We start from the raw sequence: 14,425 nt of genomic DNA, 5'->3' as shown, positions 1-14,425 counted from the left end.
TCTAATAAATCAATCTTCAAAAAAAAAGAGGATATTAAAGAGATTAAAAATAAAGATCATTTTCATCAGTCGTAAGTTAAGATACAATCTGATACTCCATAAACCCTCTAGAGTGGTGGAAAAAAAATTTAAATGGTGATACTAGGTCTATAGGAGAATATGGAACCCTCACATACTGCTGGTATACCCACTTTGGAAAACTACTTGGCAATGTCAACTAAAGCTTGCATACTCATGAACATAGTACTCCTAGCTACATACCCAAGAGAAATATTGGAATATAGAAATATATTTTCTAAAAGACGTATAGGCACGTTTAAAGCAGTACACTTCATAATGTACACTCCAAGCTAGAAATGAATCAAGTGTCTAGCAACAGTAGAAAGTAGAAATGTTGGTAGGTTTACTGAGTGAAATACTGTAAATCGGTGAGAATGACCGAACTATTGCCAGACATGGATGATTCTCAAACATACTGTATGCACAGAAGAGTAGATACTGTATGATTCCATTTATATAAACTTTAAAAACAGGCAAAACAAGCCTATGGTCAGGGTAGTAGTTATCTTCAGAACAAAAGAAAGAGAGGGGATGGGAGGTTTCTGACATGCTGGTAACATTCTATTTCTTATTACAGGTGCCAGTTATACAATATTTACACTGCAAAAATTTGTTGAGTTTTACACATTACTACAAAACATTTTTACTTAAAAAAATCCGGCAGATGGCTTTCAAAAAGCATACTGTGGCACAACAAAAATAACCAATTGCTGGCTTTCTTTTCTAGCAGCTGCTGGATAGTTTTATCTATTAAAGCCTTTTCTTGATTGTGATAATAAAATCACATCATCTACATTTAAGAAAATATTTGTCTTCTGAATGTTTATAGTGTTCCAGGAGAACACTCATCCAATCAAGAGGGGAGTCAAATGCACCCCGGTTTTCCCACACTGAAGATGAACTGAGGTTAGGAGAGACTGGACCCCCACTGAAGATCTAAGCCGGCAGGATCTGCTCTCCTTGGGGCTCCCAGGTCACTTCAGGGTGGGCTGAATTAAGAAGCAATACCCTAGATGCACTGTCCCATGTTACAAAAAACAAAGTATGGTCTTAAACTATGTAACTCCAGGGTTTCATGCAAGGTATGCAAGTGGTGTGATCCAAGCCCCCTTTACAATGTACTCAAAAGGTCACCCCCTTGGGAGGGATCAGAAACTAACTCGATTTACTTCCAAATCACCTAGAGTTTCAGGAACTGGCACCATCACGTACATGCGGAAGTGGGGAGTGGATTATGGAGCACTGGTTTAAGGTCAGTTTAAAAGCCATTAGGCCCCCACATCCCTTCCCCAACTCAGAGGAGCTCGGGGACTCCCCTCTCCCAACTTGGGAGAAGACTGGAGGCCTTTTCTCTTTGGAGGGAGTAAATCGAAGGTGCTCTGGACTGAAGACACCAGGGCAGCTGGTGGCAGGAGAGCGGTGTTAGAGACTCAAGCCCCACTCACCCATGAAGAGTTTCCAAAAAGGAGCTTGATCTTCCCACCATTTACCTGGGTAGACAATCGGGGACTACCAGATAGCGGAGGAAAGCTTCTAACAGGAAAGAGATATCAAAAGAATCAAAGAGAAAAATTTGAGAACACAGAGCTTATGAAGGGAGAAGAAAATGTTTTTAAAAATCATTTATCTTTAGAGGTAAAAAATTTTAACTATAAAATGTGAATATCAGCATACAAATAAAGCAATATCCAGAGGAACAAGAGTTCTTGGAAATTAAAAAAGGATGGCAGGGGCGCCTGGGTGGCTCAGATGGTTAAGCATCTGCCTTCGGCTCAGGTCATGATCCCAGGGTCCTGGGATCGAGTCCCGCATCGGGCTCCCTGCTCCTTGGGAGCCTGCTTCTCCCTCTGCTTCTCTCTCTCTCTCTCCCTCTGTCTCTCATGAATAAATAAATAAATAAAATCTTTTTAAAAAAAATAAAAAATGATGGCAGGATTTGAAAACTCTGAGAATTCCCGCTGTTAAACAATTAGAAAACCAGGGGGAAAGAAAAGAGAGAGAGAGAGAGAGAAACAAACAACTTTTTAGGCAACGGACAAATGACAGGGAAAGATGGAGATCCTTGGAAGAAAGGAAACAGACAAGGGAAGGCCTAGGGATTCAGCCCATGGGGACAGTGTCCAGGTCACAGCACAGGGGCCAAGACAGCCCAGGAGGCTCAGTGAATTGAAGTGACAGAGCTCAGTATTTGGGGAGGCTGAGGCAGCTAACATTTGTGGCCCACTGAGGAGAAGCTGTGGAAACTGAATTTGCAGTTTAATACCTTCCCATGAGGAAAATACCTGGCCTAGGAAGCTTCACTGAGTTGACCAAGCATTTAATGAAGAAATAACACCAATTCTAAACAGATTTCCCCAAAAAATAATAGGGAAGGGGAAATGTCCAAATTCATTTTATGAGGCTAATGTTACTCTGATACCAAAAACAAAGATATTGCAAGGAACAGATCAGACTAATCTATCAGGAATACAGATGCAAAAATTCTTAACAAAATGTTAGCCAATTTAATCCAACAATATTTTAAAAACAATAAATCAAAACTAAGTTGGGGTTTTCCGGGAATGCAAATCTGATTTGATATTTTAAAACTAATCAATGTAATTGATCAACCCATAGCAGCATCATAATGATTCAGAAAAGCATTTGAGAAAAATGCAATATCCAGTCATGATAAAACTCTCATCAGATGTGTCAGCTTCTTCAACCTGACGTCAAAAGGGCATCTACAAAATAATCTACACCTGACATACTGAATTGTGAAAGATCGAGTGCTTTCCCCCTAAGACAGGGGACAAGGAGGGATGGCCCCTCGCACAGCTGCTGCTCAGCGTGGTGCTGGAGTCCTACCCAGTACAGTAAGGAGCACCTGGATCTTGCATCCACTGAAAACAGTTTCCCAGTTTAAACACACAACTAGTACACAACACGGGATTCCTGCTTCTAGGCACGTACCTTAGTGAAACCATATGTCCGCAAAGAGCATATGAACTAAAATACATCCACACGAAGAAGCCTTGTACTGGAATGTTCATAGCAGCTTTAGCCAAAACCTGGAAATAGCCCAAATGCTAATTAACGATGACTGAACAGAGCTATTGCCATATGACAGGGCGCTAACTCAGCAACAGCAAAGAATTTCTGACACGTGAAATGGCAAGGAAGAGTCTCAGAGATACTGTGCTAAGTGACATAAGTCAGACACAGAAGGCCACGTGTCCAATCCTATGAAATCCTGGCAGATCAGGGTTGCCTGGGCTAGGGATGGGGGAGGGGATTAACTGCAAAGAGATCAGAGGGACCTCTTAGGTTAGGGATAGCAAAAACCTGATTATTTGGAAGCAAACACATCAAATAATCAGCTAAAAGAAAAGTGGCTATCTCTCCAGAGGGGAGAATGGGGAAAAGGGGGGACAAAGGGGCCACTCATTTTTTTGTATTAAACACTGTAGTTTCATGAAAGGCATGTATTAGTGTGATAAAATTTAATACCAAATATAAGAAGAACAGAATAAACTCTAAGAAAGTCAGAGGTAAGAAATAAAGGGCAAAAAAAAAAAAAATCAATGACCTAGATCAAGGTAAAATAGAAAGGATCAGCAGAGTCAAACATTCATTAAAAAGTCTATCAGAGGGGTGCCTGGGTGGCTCAGTCAGTTAAGCGTCCGACTCTTGATCTCAGCTCGGGTCTTAATCTCAGGGTTTTGAGTTCGAGCCCTGTGTTAAGTTACTCAAAAAAAAAGAAAAAAAAGTCTATTAAAAAGCAAACCTCTGACAAGATTTTATAGAAAAAAAAAAGACAAAAGTTAAGTACTATTAGAAATTCATGCTTCCATTCAACAAATACACACTGGGACCCGGTGCGCTGAGGAAAAAAGAACAAGCAAGACCAAGTCCTTCCCTCGTGGGTCTAAGGATAGAAAGGACCATTTCAACATGACACAAAAAGCATGAAGATAAAGACCATTAAGGCAAAAGACTGATACACTTTACTCCATTAAGAATTTCTGTTAGTAAAGAGAAAAGAGAAGCTATAGGGTGACACACATATTAACTGATAAAAATACTGGATTCCTGAATACATAGGACTTTTTACAAATGAGTAAGACAAAGATAAACTATAACAGAAAAATGGGCAAAGAATATGAACATGTAAGTCACAGAACACAAATTAGCAACACACGAAAAGATGTTCAATTTCACTAGGAAACAAGGAAATGTAATTTAAAACCACAGGGAGATACCGTTTTGCAGGAATGGGACTGGGAAAAAAGTCTAACAGTTCCCAATTTTGAAAAGAATTAAAGTAACAAGAACTTGCATCAACTATCAGTAATCTGGGAAAATCTAGCAGAGTTGAAGAAGCATCTACTCTTAAAGCCAGTGTTTCTACACCTATGAAGACACCTAAAAAAGACTCCGAAAGAAGGCCCGTGTGTATGAAGAAACGTGTATAAGAATATTCAGTCAGCAAAGTCCGGAAACAACCTACAGGTCTACCAGCAACAGAATGGAAAAACTGGGCTATCGCCATTGAGGGAGTATCAAAGTGCAGGGCTACGCATCTCAACAAGGGCTTAAAAAGTGTAACCTGTGGAAAGGGATCTATTATACACTACATGGGTCAAACGTTAAAGCATGCAAAGCTGAACATGACTGCTCAGAGCTACAGAGAAATGTGGAAAGACCATGACGAGCAGCATAGGGCTGCCGGTACTACTCAAGCAAGGGGCTCTGGCTGGGGGCGGGGGGCAGTGACGCGGGGTGCACACGACTCCACGGGTGCCCCTACATTTTGTTTCTTCAGCTGGACAGTGGGGGATGGGTACTGTTGCCTTACTCTTCAAACTGTCAAAAGATACCACGGGTTCTCTTTTGTATACAGAACGTACAGCCATCAAAATACATTTATTTTAAAGTAAAACAAGGAAATGACCACAAGCGTAGAAATAAAATCACAACCTGTAAGAGATATAAATAAGAGCTGGATCTCTGAAAAAAAATACCAAAAAATTTTAGGGGGGGGGGGAAACAGCAGATAAGTTTGGAAATGAGGAAGAAGACACAATAAAAAGTGTTAAATTTTTAGATGAATGCTATGCCCAGTTGTAAACGAATACACTTCAAGGCTCAAAAAAAAAAAAACAAAAAATCCAAAAAACAATAAAATAAAACCACCAACAGTTTAAAGCTAATTGGTAAAATGTACAACCAATGTAACAGAAAGAAACCTCAAAAGATTAATAAATATGGAAGAACTATAAAAAGTTATTAGTACATGACCCAAATTAAGGGACCAGGTGGTTATCTGTAGCTTTACTGAGTAAACAATTTCTAGGTGACTGAAGCTAATTTGCAGGAGGGGAGAAAAAGAGTTTGAGGGTCTGATGGGTTTCAGTGCTGGCTTCACCCCAATCCTGACTTGCCAGGAAATAGCAACATTAAATCTGTCCAAATGAGTTAACCATGCTGAGGCCTGGTTTTCTGTAAGTGGGCTTGATGTGACTTGCCTCACAGGTTGTAAGAACTGAATGGGGCAATTCGCATAAATTCCCTGGGAAAACACTCAGCATGGTGATGGTCCCCAGGGGCTCAAATGCCAACACTTTTCTCCCTCCAGTAGCGCATGGCCCAGAGAAGAGAAACCTATCAGAAGGACTTTTTCTTCCTACGACTGAAAATAAGTATCTGTTCTAAACCAAGGGTAGTTGGTGCAACAATGGAGAAATTCTAGATGGGTTTTTGAAGTCCCAGTCAGTCATTATGAAGTGAAACAGAAATAAGAAAAAAACCAAAACTAAAAATGATCTAATGAATGCTTTAAGAACAGTAATAATTAGAGAGTGACAAGAGGGCAATAAGTATTTGGAAATGACTACCATTTCTCTATAGCAGCAATTTCTGGCTCAAAAAAAAACAAAAGAGAAGATGGTTCTATTCAAAAGTAAAACTATATCTTCAATAGATAATGAGAGGAACAGCTATAAAACTTCATTGGGAAGTGTAAAATAAGACTTCTTCCCATTCCTGATCAGTGCTAACTAACCACTTATCATCCCTCAAGAATCAGCTCAAGGTTTGGGGTGTCCAGGCAACTCAGGAATGCGAGGTGCTGGACCCTGAGGGTCGGGAAAGGCACCTGGGAGGGCCTGAACCATGACCACCTGGTTTTTTATGTCATTACCTACACCTGACTATCAAACTGCTTCTAGGCATAAAACTCCTTCATCTTCATATTCCCCCCACCCAAGTGCAAGAAAGAACTAGTGGTAATGATGAGTAATGGAAGAATGGATGATGTTATGCTAGAGCGGCAGGACAGTGGATGAATTTCTCTTGCTTAATTCCCCCACCCCTCTTCTTTTGTTAGAACACTGCTTGCATAATACAGAATGAAATACTAAAAATGCCTTAGCTTGGGTATAATAGAACATACAAATTCAGAATGCTACTGGGGTAAGTTAGAAGATATTTTTTTGGATAACTGAGTTTTAGAGTTAAGACATTTAAATTCCGGGGCACCTGGGTGGCTCAGTCGTTAAGCGTCTGCCTTCGGCTCAGGTCATGATCCCAGGGTCCTGGGATCAAGCCCCGCATCGTGCTCCCTGCTCAGCGGGAAGCCTGCTTCTCCCTCTCCCAGTCCCCCTGCTTGTGTTCCCTCTCTGTGTCTCTCTCTGTCAAATAAATAAAATCTTAAAAAAAAAAAAAAAGACATTTAAATTCCATAACAGATTGGATCCATAAATCCCTGCCTGTTTTGCTGACTGAAAAATCAGTACCAAAGGTTTTAAAAAATACTTTCCAGCCTACAAAATGCCAGCCCAAAGGGAAATGTCGTCACGTCTCAGATAAGGCAATACACTCCCTACAATATTCAGGAGCAAGGGGAGGGGCACCCCTACTCCTGCTCTTAAGCTACCAGACCCACAGGGCTCCTTGAGACAAGTAACCACCACCAAACTGTCATGTTCTCCGTATCCCCAGGCTACAAGTCTATGCCACCCAGCAGGCGCCAAGTGAGCGACCCGGCAAAGTATAAACCTGGCCACATTCTCATGGTGCTTCCAGTCCAGGGTGGTGCTGACAACAGGCAGAGAATAATTAAATGCTGGCTGAATATATGTACATATGGATGAACAAATACGAAGGCGGTTGAAGAAGTGTGCAACGTTCAGCCGGAAGGGCTGCCTCAGAAGGCAGATGGTTAGCCGGCCCATCACACCCTGCTGTGTGTAACCTGGCACGGTTCCTCACCACCGAGAACCGTGAACAGAGGCTGCACCGTTAAATGCTAAAAGAGACGTGGGCTGGTGGGAGCGGCCCGGAGTACACCGGAGGCCTTTTCCCAACTGGAGACTATTAATCTATGCCCAAGAAGGCAGAAGAAAATTCATGGAGAGGAGAGCCCACATGCACACGGGAACCAGTGTGGCAACCAGATATTGCGGTGGATGAGAAGGGAAAAGACGTTGTTTCACAGTCCATGGGCCTGGAGTGTTTGTGGGGTCCCTCCAGGTGCCTCCCACATGCAGGGCTCTTACCAAGACAGAAGCTTCCCGATGCGTCCTCCAGCATCCATTCTTCTCCTTTTCCCAGCTGGGAAAACAGCTCTGGTTGGGGTCCTAAGAGTCCTGTTTTTGGGAGAAAATGGACCACATCTGTTCATACCAGCGATAAAATCATTGTAAGGAAGAGACCTGGTGTCCTCGGGACTTCCTGGGAAAGGTGACCCGCTAGGAAGGCCAGGGGACAGGTGAGTCCCCAGAAGGAAGAACAGACGGTTGGGGCCTGACACCGACCATCTGTTCCCATGTCCTTCTCCCCGAAGGTCTGCAACGGAGAGAGGATTCAACCTCATCGCCTTCGAAGCATCTGCACTTAGGACTCCAAAGGGGTCACATCCCCAGGACACCAGGGGTAGGCATGTAGCAGCCCTGAAGAGAACATCCTCCATCAGCCCACTCCCAGCCCAGTCTTCTGTGTGGAACCAGTTTAAGAGTTTATAAGGGTCCCAAAGGGATCCCCAGATGTGAAGATCAGCCTTCGGAGGCCCCCTGCTTACCCAGTGAGACCAGGTTGCTGTAGTTCTCCAGCATCACATCCCTGTAAAGGGCCCTCTGAGTGGGGCTTAGCTGTGCCCACTCGTCCCGGGTGAAGAGCACGACCACGTCCTTGAAGGTCACTGATTCCTGTAACAGCAAACCCCATCCCTGGTGACCTGCGGGGACCCCCTCCCATGGCTCTCTGGGAAGTGCTGAGCCTCGGAGTCCCCAGAAGCCGGCTGAGAGGTGTGGGACTTTTAGCACAGAGCAGGCCGGCCGGTGTTCTGTGACAACATAAGCATTTCCTCAGGGTGTCCTAGGGGCCGAATTTTTATCAGACCTTACTTCCTGTCTTGAAGAAACACGTATTGTGGAGAAGATATGCTTCCTCAGCACTGAGACTTCATACTTGCTGTTCATTTTGCCCTGGACATTTTCTCCCATCTCCCTCAATCTGCCCCAGCCCTGCTTCCACCCCACCCCATGACCAAATCCTACCCAGGCCTCAGCCTCCACATTTCCTCCCGGGCAGAGCCTTCCTCAACTCCTGTGCAGGCCCAGCAAAGCACCGTCCCACTTCATCGTGAGTTCTCATTTACTTTCAGATTCCCCCCACTAGACTGTTAACTCCAAGAAGCTAGGGACCGTTTCCCACATCTCTCTTGTCTTCCTGGCATGTCTTGGAGAACATGGCCCAGCACCTATTACTTGTTGCTTAGCAGCTCCTGCTTGTCTTCGGCTGCTCACCTGCTCACTCCCAACACACATACACGGTTCCCACAGGAATAGTCATTCTGAACAATATGACCTTGTCCCCTCTGATCACAACTAGTGCCTGCCCTGCAAACTCTTGGCTCAGAAGCCAAGAGAGCTGGTGCGCCCTGAGAAAGAGTTAAGAAGCCCAGAGAAGAAAGCTAATATGCATATACATATATAAACATATACACATATATATCTCTCTCTTTATGTATATACATATAGGAGCAACGGGGTCAGGCCTCCAACTGAGACTGATTAAGAGACAAGCTCTTGGTCAGGGTGAAAAAATAAGCCCACCCTTTTCAAACCTCTACATTCAAAACTTTTATAAGGCAAAGTGGGGGCGGGGAACCCTGCAGCAACTCCCCACTCACCTGGACCATGGTTGGCAGGTGCCTGACGGCCATTCCTTCTCTGATAAGCCCTTTCAGGGACTGGCAGAGCAGGATTTAGGCTAGAAACTTCTACACACCTGTTATGAGGAGAACTGGGTTAAAAGAGATCACAGGACAGTCCAGACTGAGGCTGTGAGCATTCACATCCTGGGAGTCCTCCAGTACCCCGAAGCAGTAGACTCTCAGTCCCTATTTGCTCCCAACTCTCTCTCCTCTCTGAGGATAGTTCTACTGGCCTCCACTCTAAAGGGAATCCCTCGGCATGCAGCCATTCCCAGCCCGACACTTTCCCCCAGCAACTGAATCAAATCCGCCACATCTTCCCTTCTTTATCTTAAATACGTTGGCTTCTCCTTGCAGAAAGCACCCTTCAGTCCCAGATCTCAGGCTTTCTACCCACCCTCTGGCCTTTGCCCTTGTTACCCTGACAGGTCTCAACAGAACTTTCTCCCCTGCCTGGGAGGGGAGTGGAAGCAGTGGGGAAGGATGGTCTTCTTTCTCCTCCAAAGGCAAACTAAGAGGGCTGGATATTCACTGTCAAGGCCTCTCAGGCCAAGCCCTTCTCCGACCTCAGGCCTCTCCCCCTCAGGGGCCCAGTCTGGGTGACAAAGAGCCAGAGGTGGGCGAAAGGCAGTGCATTTGTGTGGCTGGGTGGCGCGAGGGGGCTGGGAGTCTCATTCATAGAACCCACCCTCCGGCCCCCTGCCCGGTCCCCCGCGGGAGCTGCTGCTGCGGCTGCGGCTGCCCCGGCCTCGGCGAGGTCCGCAGACAGGGCTCCGACACAGCCCGGAGCATCCATCCCTGGAGCGTCCACCGACCTCCCGGAGTCGGCTCCTCCGAGACACACGCAGAGGCCCGGACCGCATCCTCCTGCCATGCTCTCGCACATTCCGACCCTAAAACCAACAGCCCGCACCTGGCCGTCCTCCCCTTTCCTCTTGAATCAAACCTCGGCCATACGTCCCGGGAAGTTTGGGGCATCCGATCGGCGTCCTCCGGAACGGACTACGACCCGTACCTACTCGGCCTTCTTTCCCCCCGCCCTTGCCCCCCCCGCCCGACCACCGCACGGCCGCTCCCGCTCTCCCGACGCGGCTCTGGCCACCGTGCCTGGTCACCACCGGATTGCCCTTCAAGGAGCCTCTGCCGGCGCCGAGGAACCGCAACCGCCACATCGCAGGCGGAACACAATGAGCGGGAGTCGGCAGCCCGGGTCGGAACTGCGCTTGCGCGTTGCCGGGGGAGCCGCGGAGCCGAATACCCGCGAGTCCGAGAGCCGCAACCCTTTGGCTTCCCAAGACTCCACTTCCCAGAGGGCGAAGCGGCGGCGAGCGTCAGCCGCTGCGCAGGGCGGAGAAAGTGATATCGTGCGCCTGCGCAGACAGAGCCTCGCCCTTCAAAACGACTCCTGGGCGCTTTGCGTGCTGAAACTACATTTCCCAGAGGCCACAGCAGGCTCGTCGCGGTTCCCCTTAGTGCGGCTCTCCCCGGTGCGCTAACCGGCACGTGAGGCTTTCGTTCCGTTCTAGTCAGACTCGGGGTCCGCCTCAGCCCTGAAGTAACGCCCGGGATAGGTAGAGACCAGCGAGAAGTTGACGACGGCATAAAGTCTGTCGGTCGCCGTGGGGAGCGGATCGGGGGCGGTCCCCGAGGACGGAGTAAGAGGTGAGAAGCCGCAAAAGGCTCCTTCGTGAAGGAGGACCGCGCGGGGACGACTTGAGAAGGCGGCGGACGCAACCCATTGTAGCGGTGTGGCCCGGGGGCCGGGCGGGGGCGTGAGGCAGAGGTGCGGGGCGGGCGGCGGGAACCGAGGCGGCGGCCACGGCGCCCGGGAGAAGCGCCGAGGAGGTGGAGCTGACCTGGGGGTCGGCGGCTCGCCGAGGGGAAGGAAGGAGCCAGGAGCCGGGGGTGGCGTTCATTTCTACGGGGGCGGGGCAGGAACGGGGTGACCTGTGGAAAATGCCCCTGGGGCTGTTGAGTTGCCTTTGAATACACGTTTTCGCGGAGCTCGGGGAGGAAAGAGGAGGTTTTAACTTTGTCGGTGGTGAATTGGGGGGAAAAAAAAAAAGTCAAAAATGTGACCTGAGGTTTGTCAGGGAACTGTCAGCTTAGGAAGCAGCGTCAGTGACTTACGTGACACGACGGCCTCCTGTTTGGGGTTTTATGGAAGAGTCCATCCTCTTGACAGTTTGGGAGCATCTGTGTGTCAGGCACTGCCCTAGGGGCTGGGAGAGACCAGTGGAACCTGCACTTAGTGTTTGTCGGGAAGCCTGTGACGGTGGGCGTGGGGGGGTGAGGTTAAGTCGTGTTTTGGAAATCCTCTTTTGAGGAGGGAACGCGTGAGCAGGGATTGGACTCCGGCGAGGGAGGAAACCGTGTGAATACGGGGGGAAGAGCCGTCTAACGGGAAGGGACGGCGATGTCCCGAGACAGAAGTGTGTGCTTGCTGAGCCCGAGGCCTTCCAAGCCTGGAGGGACTGGAGAGGGCATAGTGAACTAGCGAGAGTTGGGCGGGAGGTTAGGGGGCTGGGGGCCTTGAAGGCCATCGGAAGACCTTGGCTTCGTTCCGTGTGTGATGGGCAGCCACTGAAGGAGTCTGCGCGAGAGTGACGTGGCCGAGCACATTTTGATGGAATCGCGGGTCAGCTGGTGGGGGCGGGGGGGAAGAAGAGACTCTGGTGGGGCCAGAGGCAATACAGGGAAACCAGGTAGGAGGCTGTTACAGCCGTGCCGGGGAGGGACAACCTCCTACAGTGATAGAACCTGCGTGTGTACACGGCGTTGGTTTTGAGGGCCTAGTGACTCTAAGATAATTTTCTGGATGCCGTGCTAAGGAGTCTGGATGTTATTTTGTTTTCAGGTATATGAGGATGATGAAAATATATTTATTTTTTATTTTTTAAAAAGATTTTATTTATTTATTTGACAGAGAGAGAATGAGAGACAGAGAGCACGAGAGGGAAGAGGGTCAGAGGGAGAAGCAGACTCCCTGCCGAGCGGGGAGCGTGATGTGGGACTCGATCCCAGGACTCCAGGATCATGACCTGAGCCGAAGGCAGTCGCTTAACCAACTGAGCCACCCAGGCGCCCAAGGATGATGAAAATATATTTATGGAGCACTGTGTGTTGGGCACTTTTATAAGCACTTTACATGGGGATCTACTGTAATCCGAAGCTGTGCGATTTGCACTACTAACAATAAGAAAAGTGAAGCACCGAGATGTTAAGTGTCTTGCCCGAGGTTTCATGTCTCGTAAGTGGAACCCAGAGTCTTGGCCCTGGTGATAGAGGAGAGGTGCAGAGACTGTCCTCCTTACTCGTTGCCCAGAATGACTGAGAACTGACATATAAGGGCCCAAGGCTTCCAAAACTCCTGAAAAAGTACTGCAACCTCCATGTTAATGACCCGTTTCTCCAGCTACTTCCTCTAAAGGTTAATATTTCACCAAGTTTTGAGTTATTGCATCTTCTTAGGCTTCAGTATGTTTCATTCTTCCTCTCCCCCTTGTCCTGTGCCATCCTTCTGACCCTTTATTTTGCTTTATCATTTTCATCTACTTTCTATCCATCTCTTCTCTCTGCCTCCTCTAGAAAAAAAATATGTGAAGGCAAAGGAGGAAACTAGGTATAAGGGACAAATATTAAAGATCTAAGTTTCCGAGGATATGGTTGTTTCATTCCCCTTCCGTCTTTGTTCCAGCTCCCAAGAGTGAGAGCTTAGGGATCACATAGCCCAACGAGCCTAACCTGCCCGGGGACCCAGCATCTATGGGGAGTCTCTTCCATCGCCACCCACAAACATCTTCTGTACCCATCACTTATTGATTCCCACCTCTCCCAATGAAAAATTTCCTTCCTTTGAAAAATGTTCCTATAGGGGTGCTTGGGTGGCTCAGTTGGTTAAGTGGCTGCCTTCGGCTCAGGTCATGATCCCAGGATCCTGGGATCGAGTCCCGCATCGGGCTTCCTACTCAGTGGGGAGCCTGCTTCTCCCTTTGCCTGCTGCTCCCCCTACTTGTGCTGTCAAATAAATAAATAAAATCTTTAAAAAAAAAAAAAAATGAAAAAGGTTCCTATAGTTTCTACCTCTGCCCCAGTCCCGTTTTCCCACTTTGAGCTGCCCGTCCCCCCCATGCTGCACCTTTGACTCTCCACACCTTTCTTTTCAGTGGTCATGTAAACACACTCATGCCAGACTGTTCATTGGCCAGATCAACACCTTGCTCAAACCTCCTTTGTTTTGCCTACCCCCCCTTTAGAGGCTGGAAGAGTATTTATTTTCTCAGCCTCCTTTTCTACTGGCCTCCACATAACGCAGCTGTGGTCAGTGAGATGTAAGCTGAAGTTTGCTGAGGGGCTTCTGGGACAAACTTTCTTGAAAAGCACAGATGTGCTGGTGCTTCCCACCCCCGTTCTTCCTACCTTGAATGCACATACTTTACCTGAAGCAGAGCAGCCATCATGTGACCGTGATGGAAAAGCCATGGAACTAAAGACATTGAATTAATTTTGTCTTTGAAACGATGCCACCCACCTCCCGATTTGTTATGTGAGGAAAAAAATAAAAACCCTGCTTGCTCGTAAGCCTTGTTAACTGGACTTTCCAGTACTTGTAGCCATAAAACTCTTCTGATAGATACACCTGCTCTCCATGCTGGTCTCCCTCTAGTTATCTTTCTCAGTGTCTCCTTTCTCAGGCAAGTGAATGAGTCCTTTTCAGCCTTTAACTCACTCTTCAACCCACTAATATTTAACAGAGGTTATCAGTAACCAAAACCAAAGGCCATTTTTAATTATCTTACTTTAACCCTCCATGGCATATGAAAATATTAACTGTTCTTACCTTATGTGAAATTCTTTTACTTTTGTGCCACCATCTTCAATTTTTCCTTTTGTGTTTCATTTTCCTTTTGGTTGCTGTTTCCTCTCAGCTCTCACTGGTTCCACTTCCTCCACTTCCCCCGTTCAGTAACAGTACTCTCAGAGTATCCTTCACAACTGTCCTGCCACTTAGTCTAGTGTCTGTCAGGAATCTTCACTTGGATACCCACAGACTCATTAAATGCCCCCAGACTGAACTTATCATTTCCCCACAAAATTGGTCAACTTTGTGTGTTCTTAATTATGGTACTCCATCCACCCAAATAAATTCAAGTTCCTACATTTAATCAA

General features: G+C 47.1%; 1 protein-coding gene and 1 long non-coding RNA gene across 5 annotated transcripts in view; one reads left to right on the top strand and one right to left on the bottom strand.

The window, feature by feature from the left end:
* ZNF454 (zinc finger protein 454) overlaps window positions 1-10,535 on the bottom strand; it is a 24,656-nt gene extending 14,121 nt beyond the window's left edge. Inside the window, exons 1-4 of one of the 4 annotated variants that reach the window (XM_025862684.2) lie at window positions 10,364-10,535; window positions 9,233-9,330; window positions 8,120-8,246; window positions 7,599-7,688 (exon numbers count right to left, since the gene is read on the bottom strand). In XM_025862684.2, coding sequence (XP_025718469.1) covers window positions 7,599-7,688; window positions 8,120-8,246; window positions 9,233-9,265 — 250 coding nt within the window. In that variant the 5' untranslated portion in view covers window positions 9,266-9,330; window positions 10,364-10,535. The other 3 variants (XM_025862685.2, XM_025862686.2, XM_073887607.1) reach the window with 3 other exon arrangements.
* LOC141371620 (uncharacterized) lies at window positions 10,536-14,425 on the top strand. The gene is made up of 2 exons (XR_012376709.1): window positions 10,536-10,918; window positions 12,183-14,425. It is a non-coding gene; the product is annotated as an uncharacterized lncRNA (long non-coding RNA).

The sequence above is a fragment of the Callorhinus ursinus genome, unplaced genomic scaffold (assembly GCF_003265705.2).
Source record: "Callorhinus ursinus isolate GAN/ISIS: 27379988/994484 unplaced genomic scaffold, GSC_fseal_2.0 scaffold81, whole genome shotgun sequence".
Classification (NCBI taxonomy): domain Eukaryota; kingdom Metazoa; phylum Chordata; class Mammalia; order Carnivora; family Otariidae; genus Callorhinus; species Callorhinus ursinus.
The sequence above is the reverse complement of the archived record's forward strand: the minus strand, read 5'-3'. Positions and strand labels throughout refer to the sequence as shown.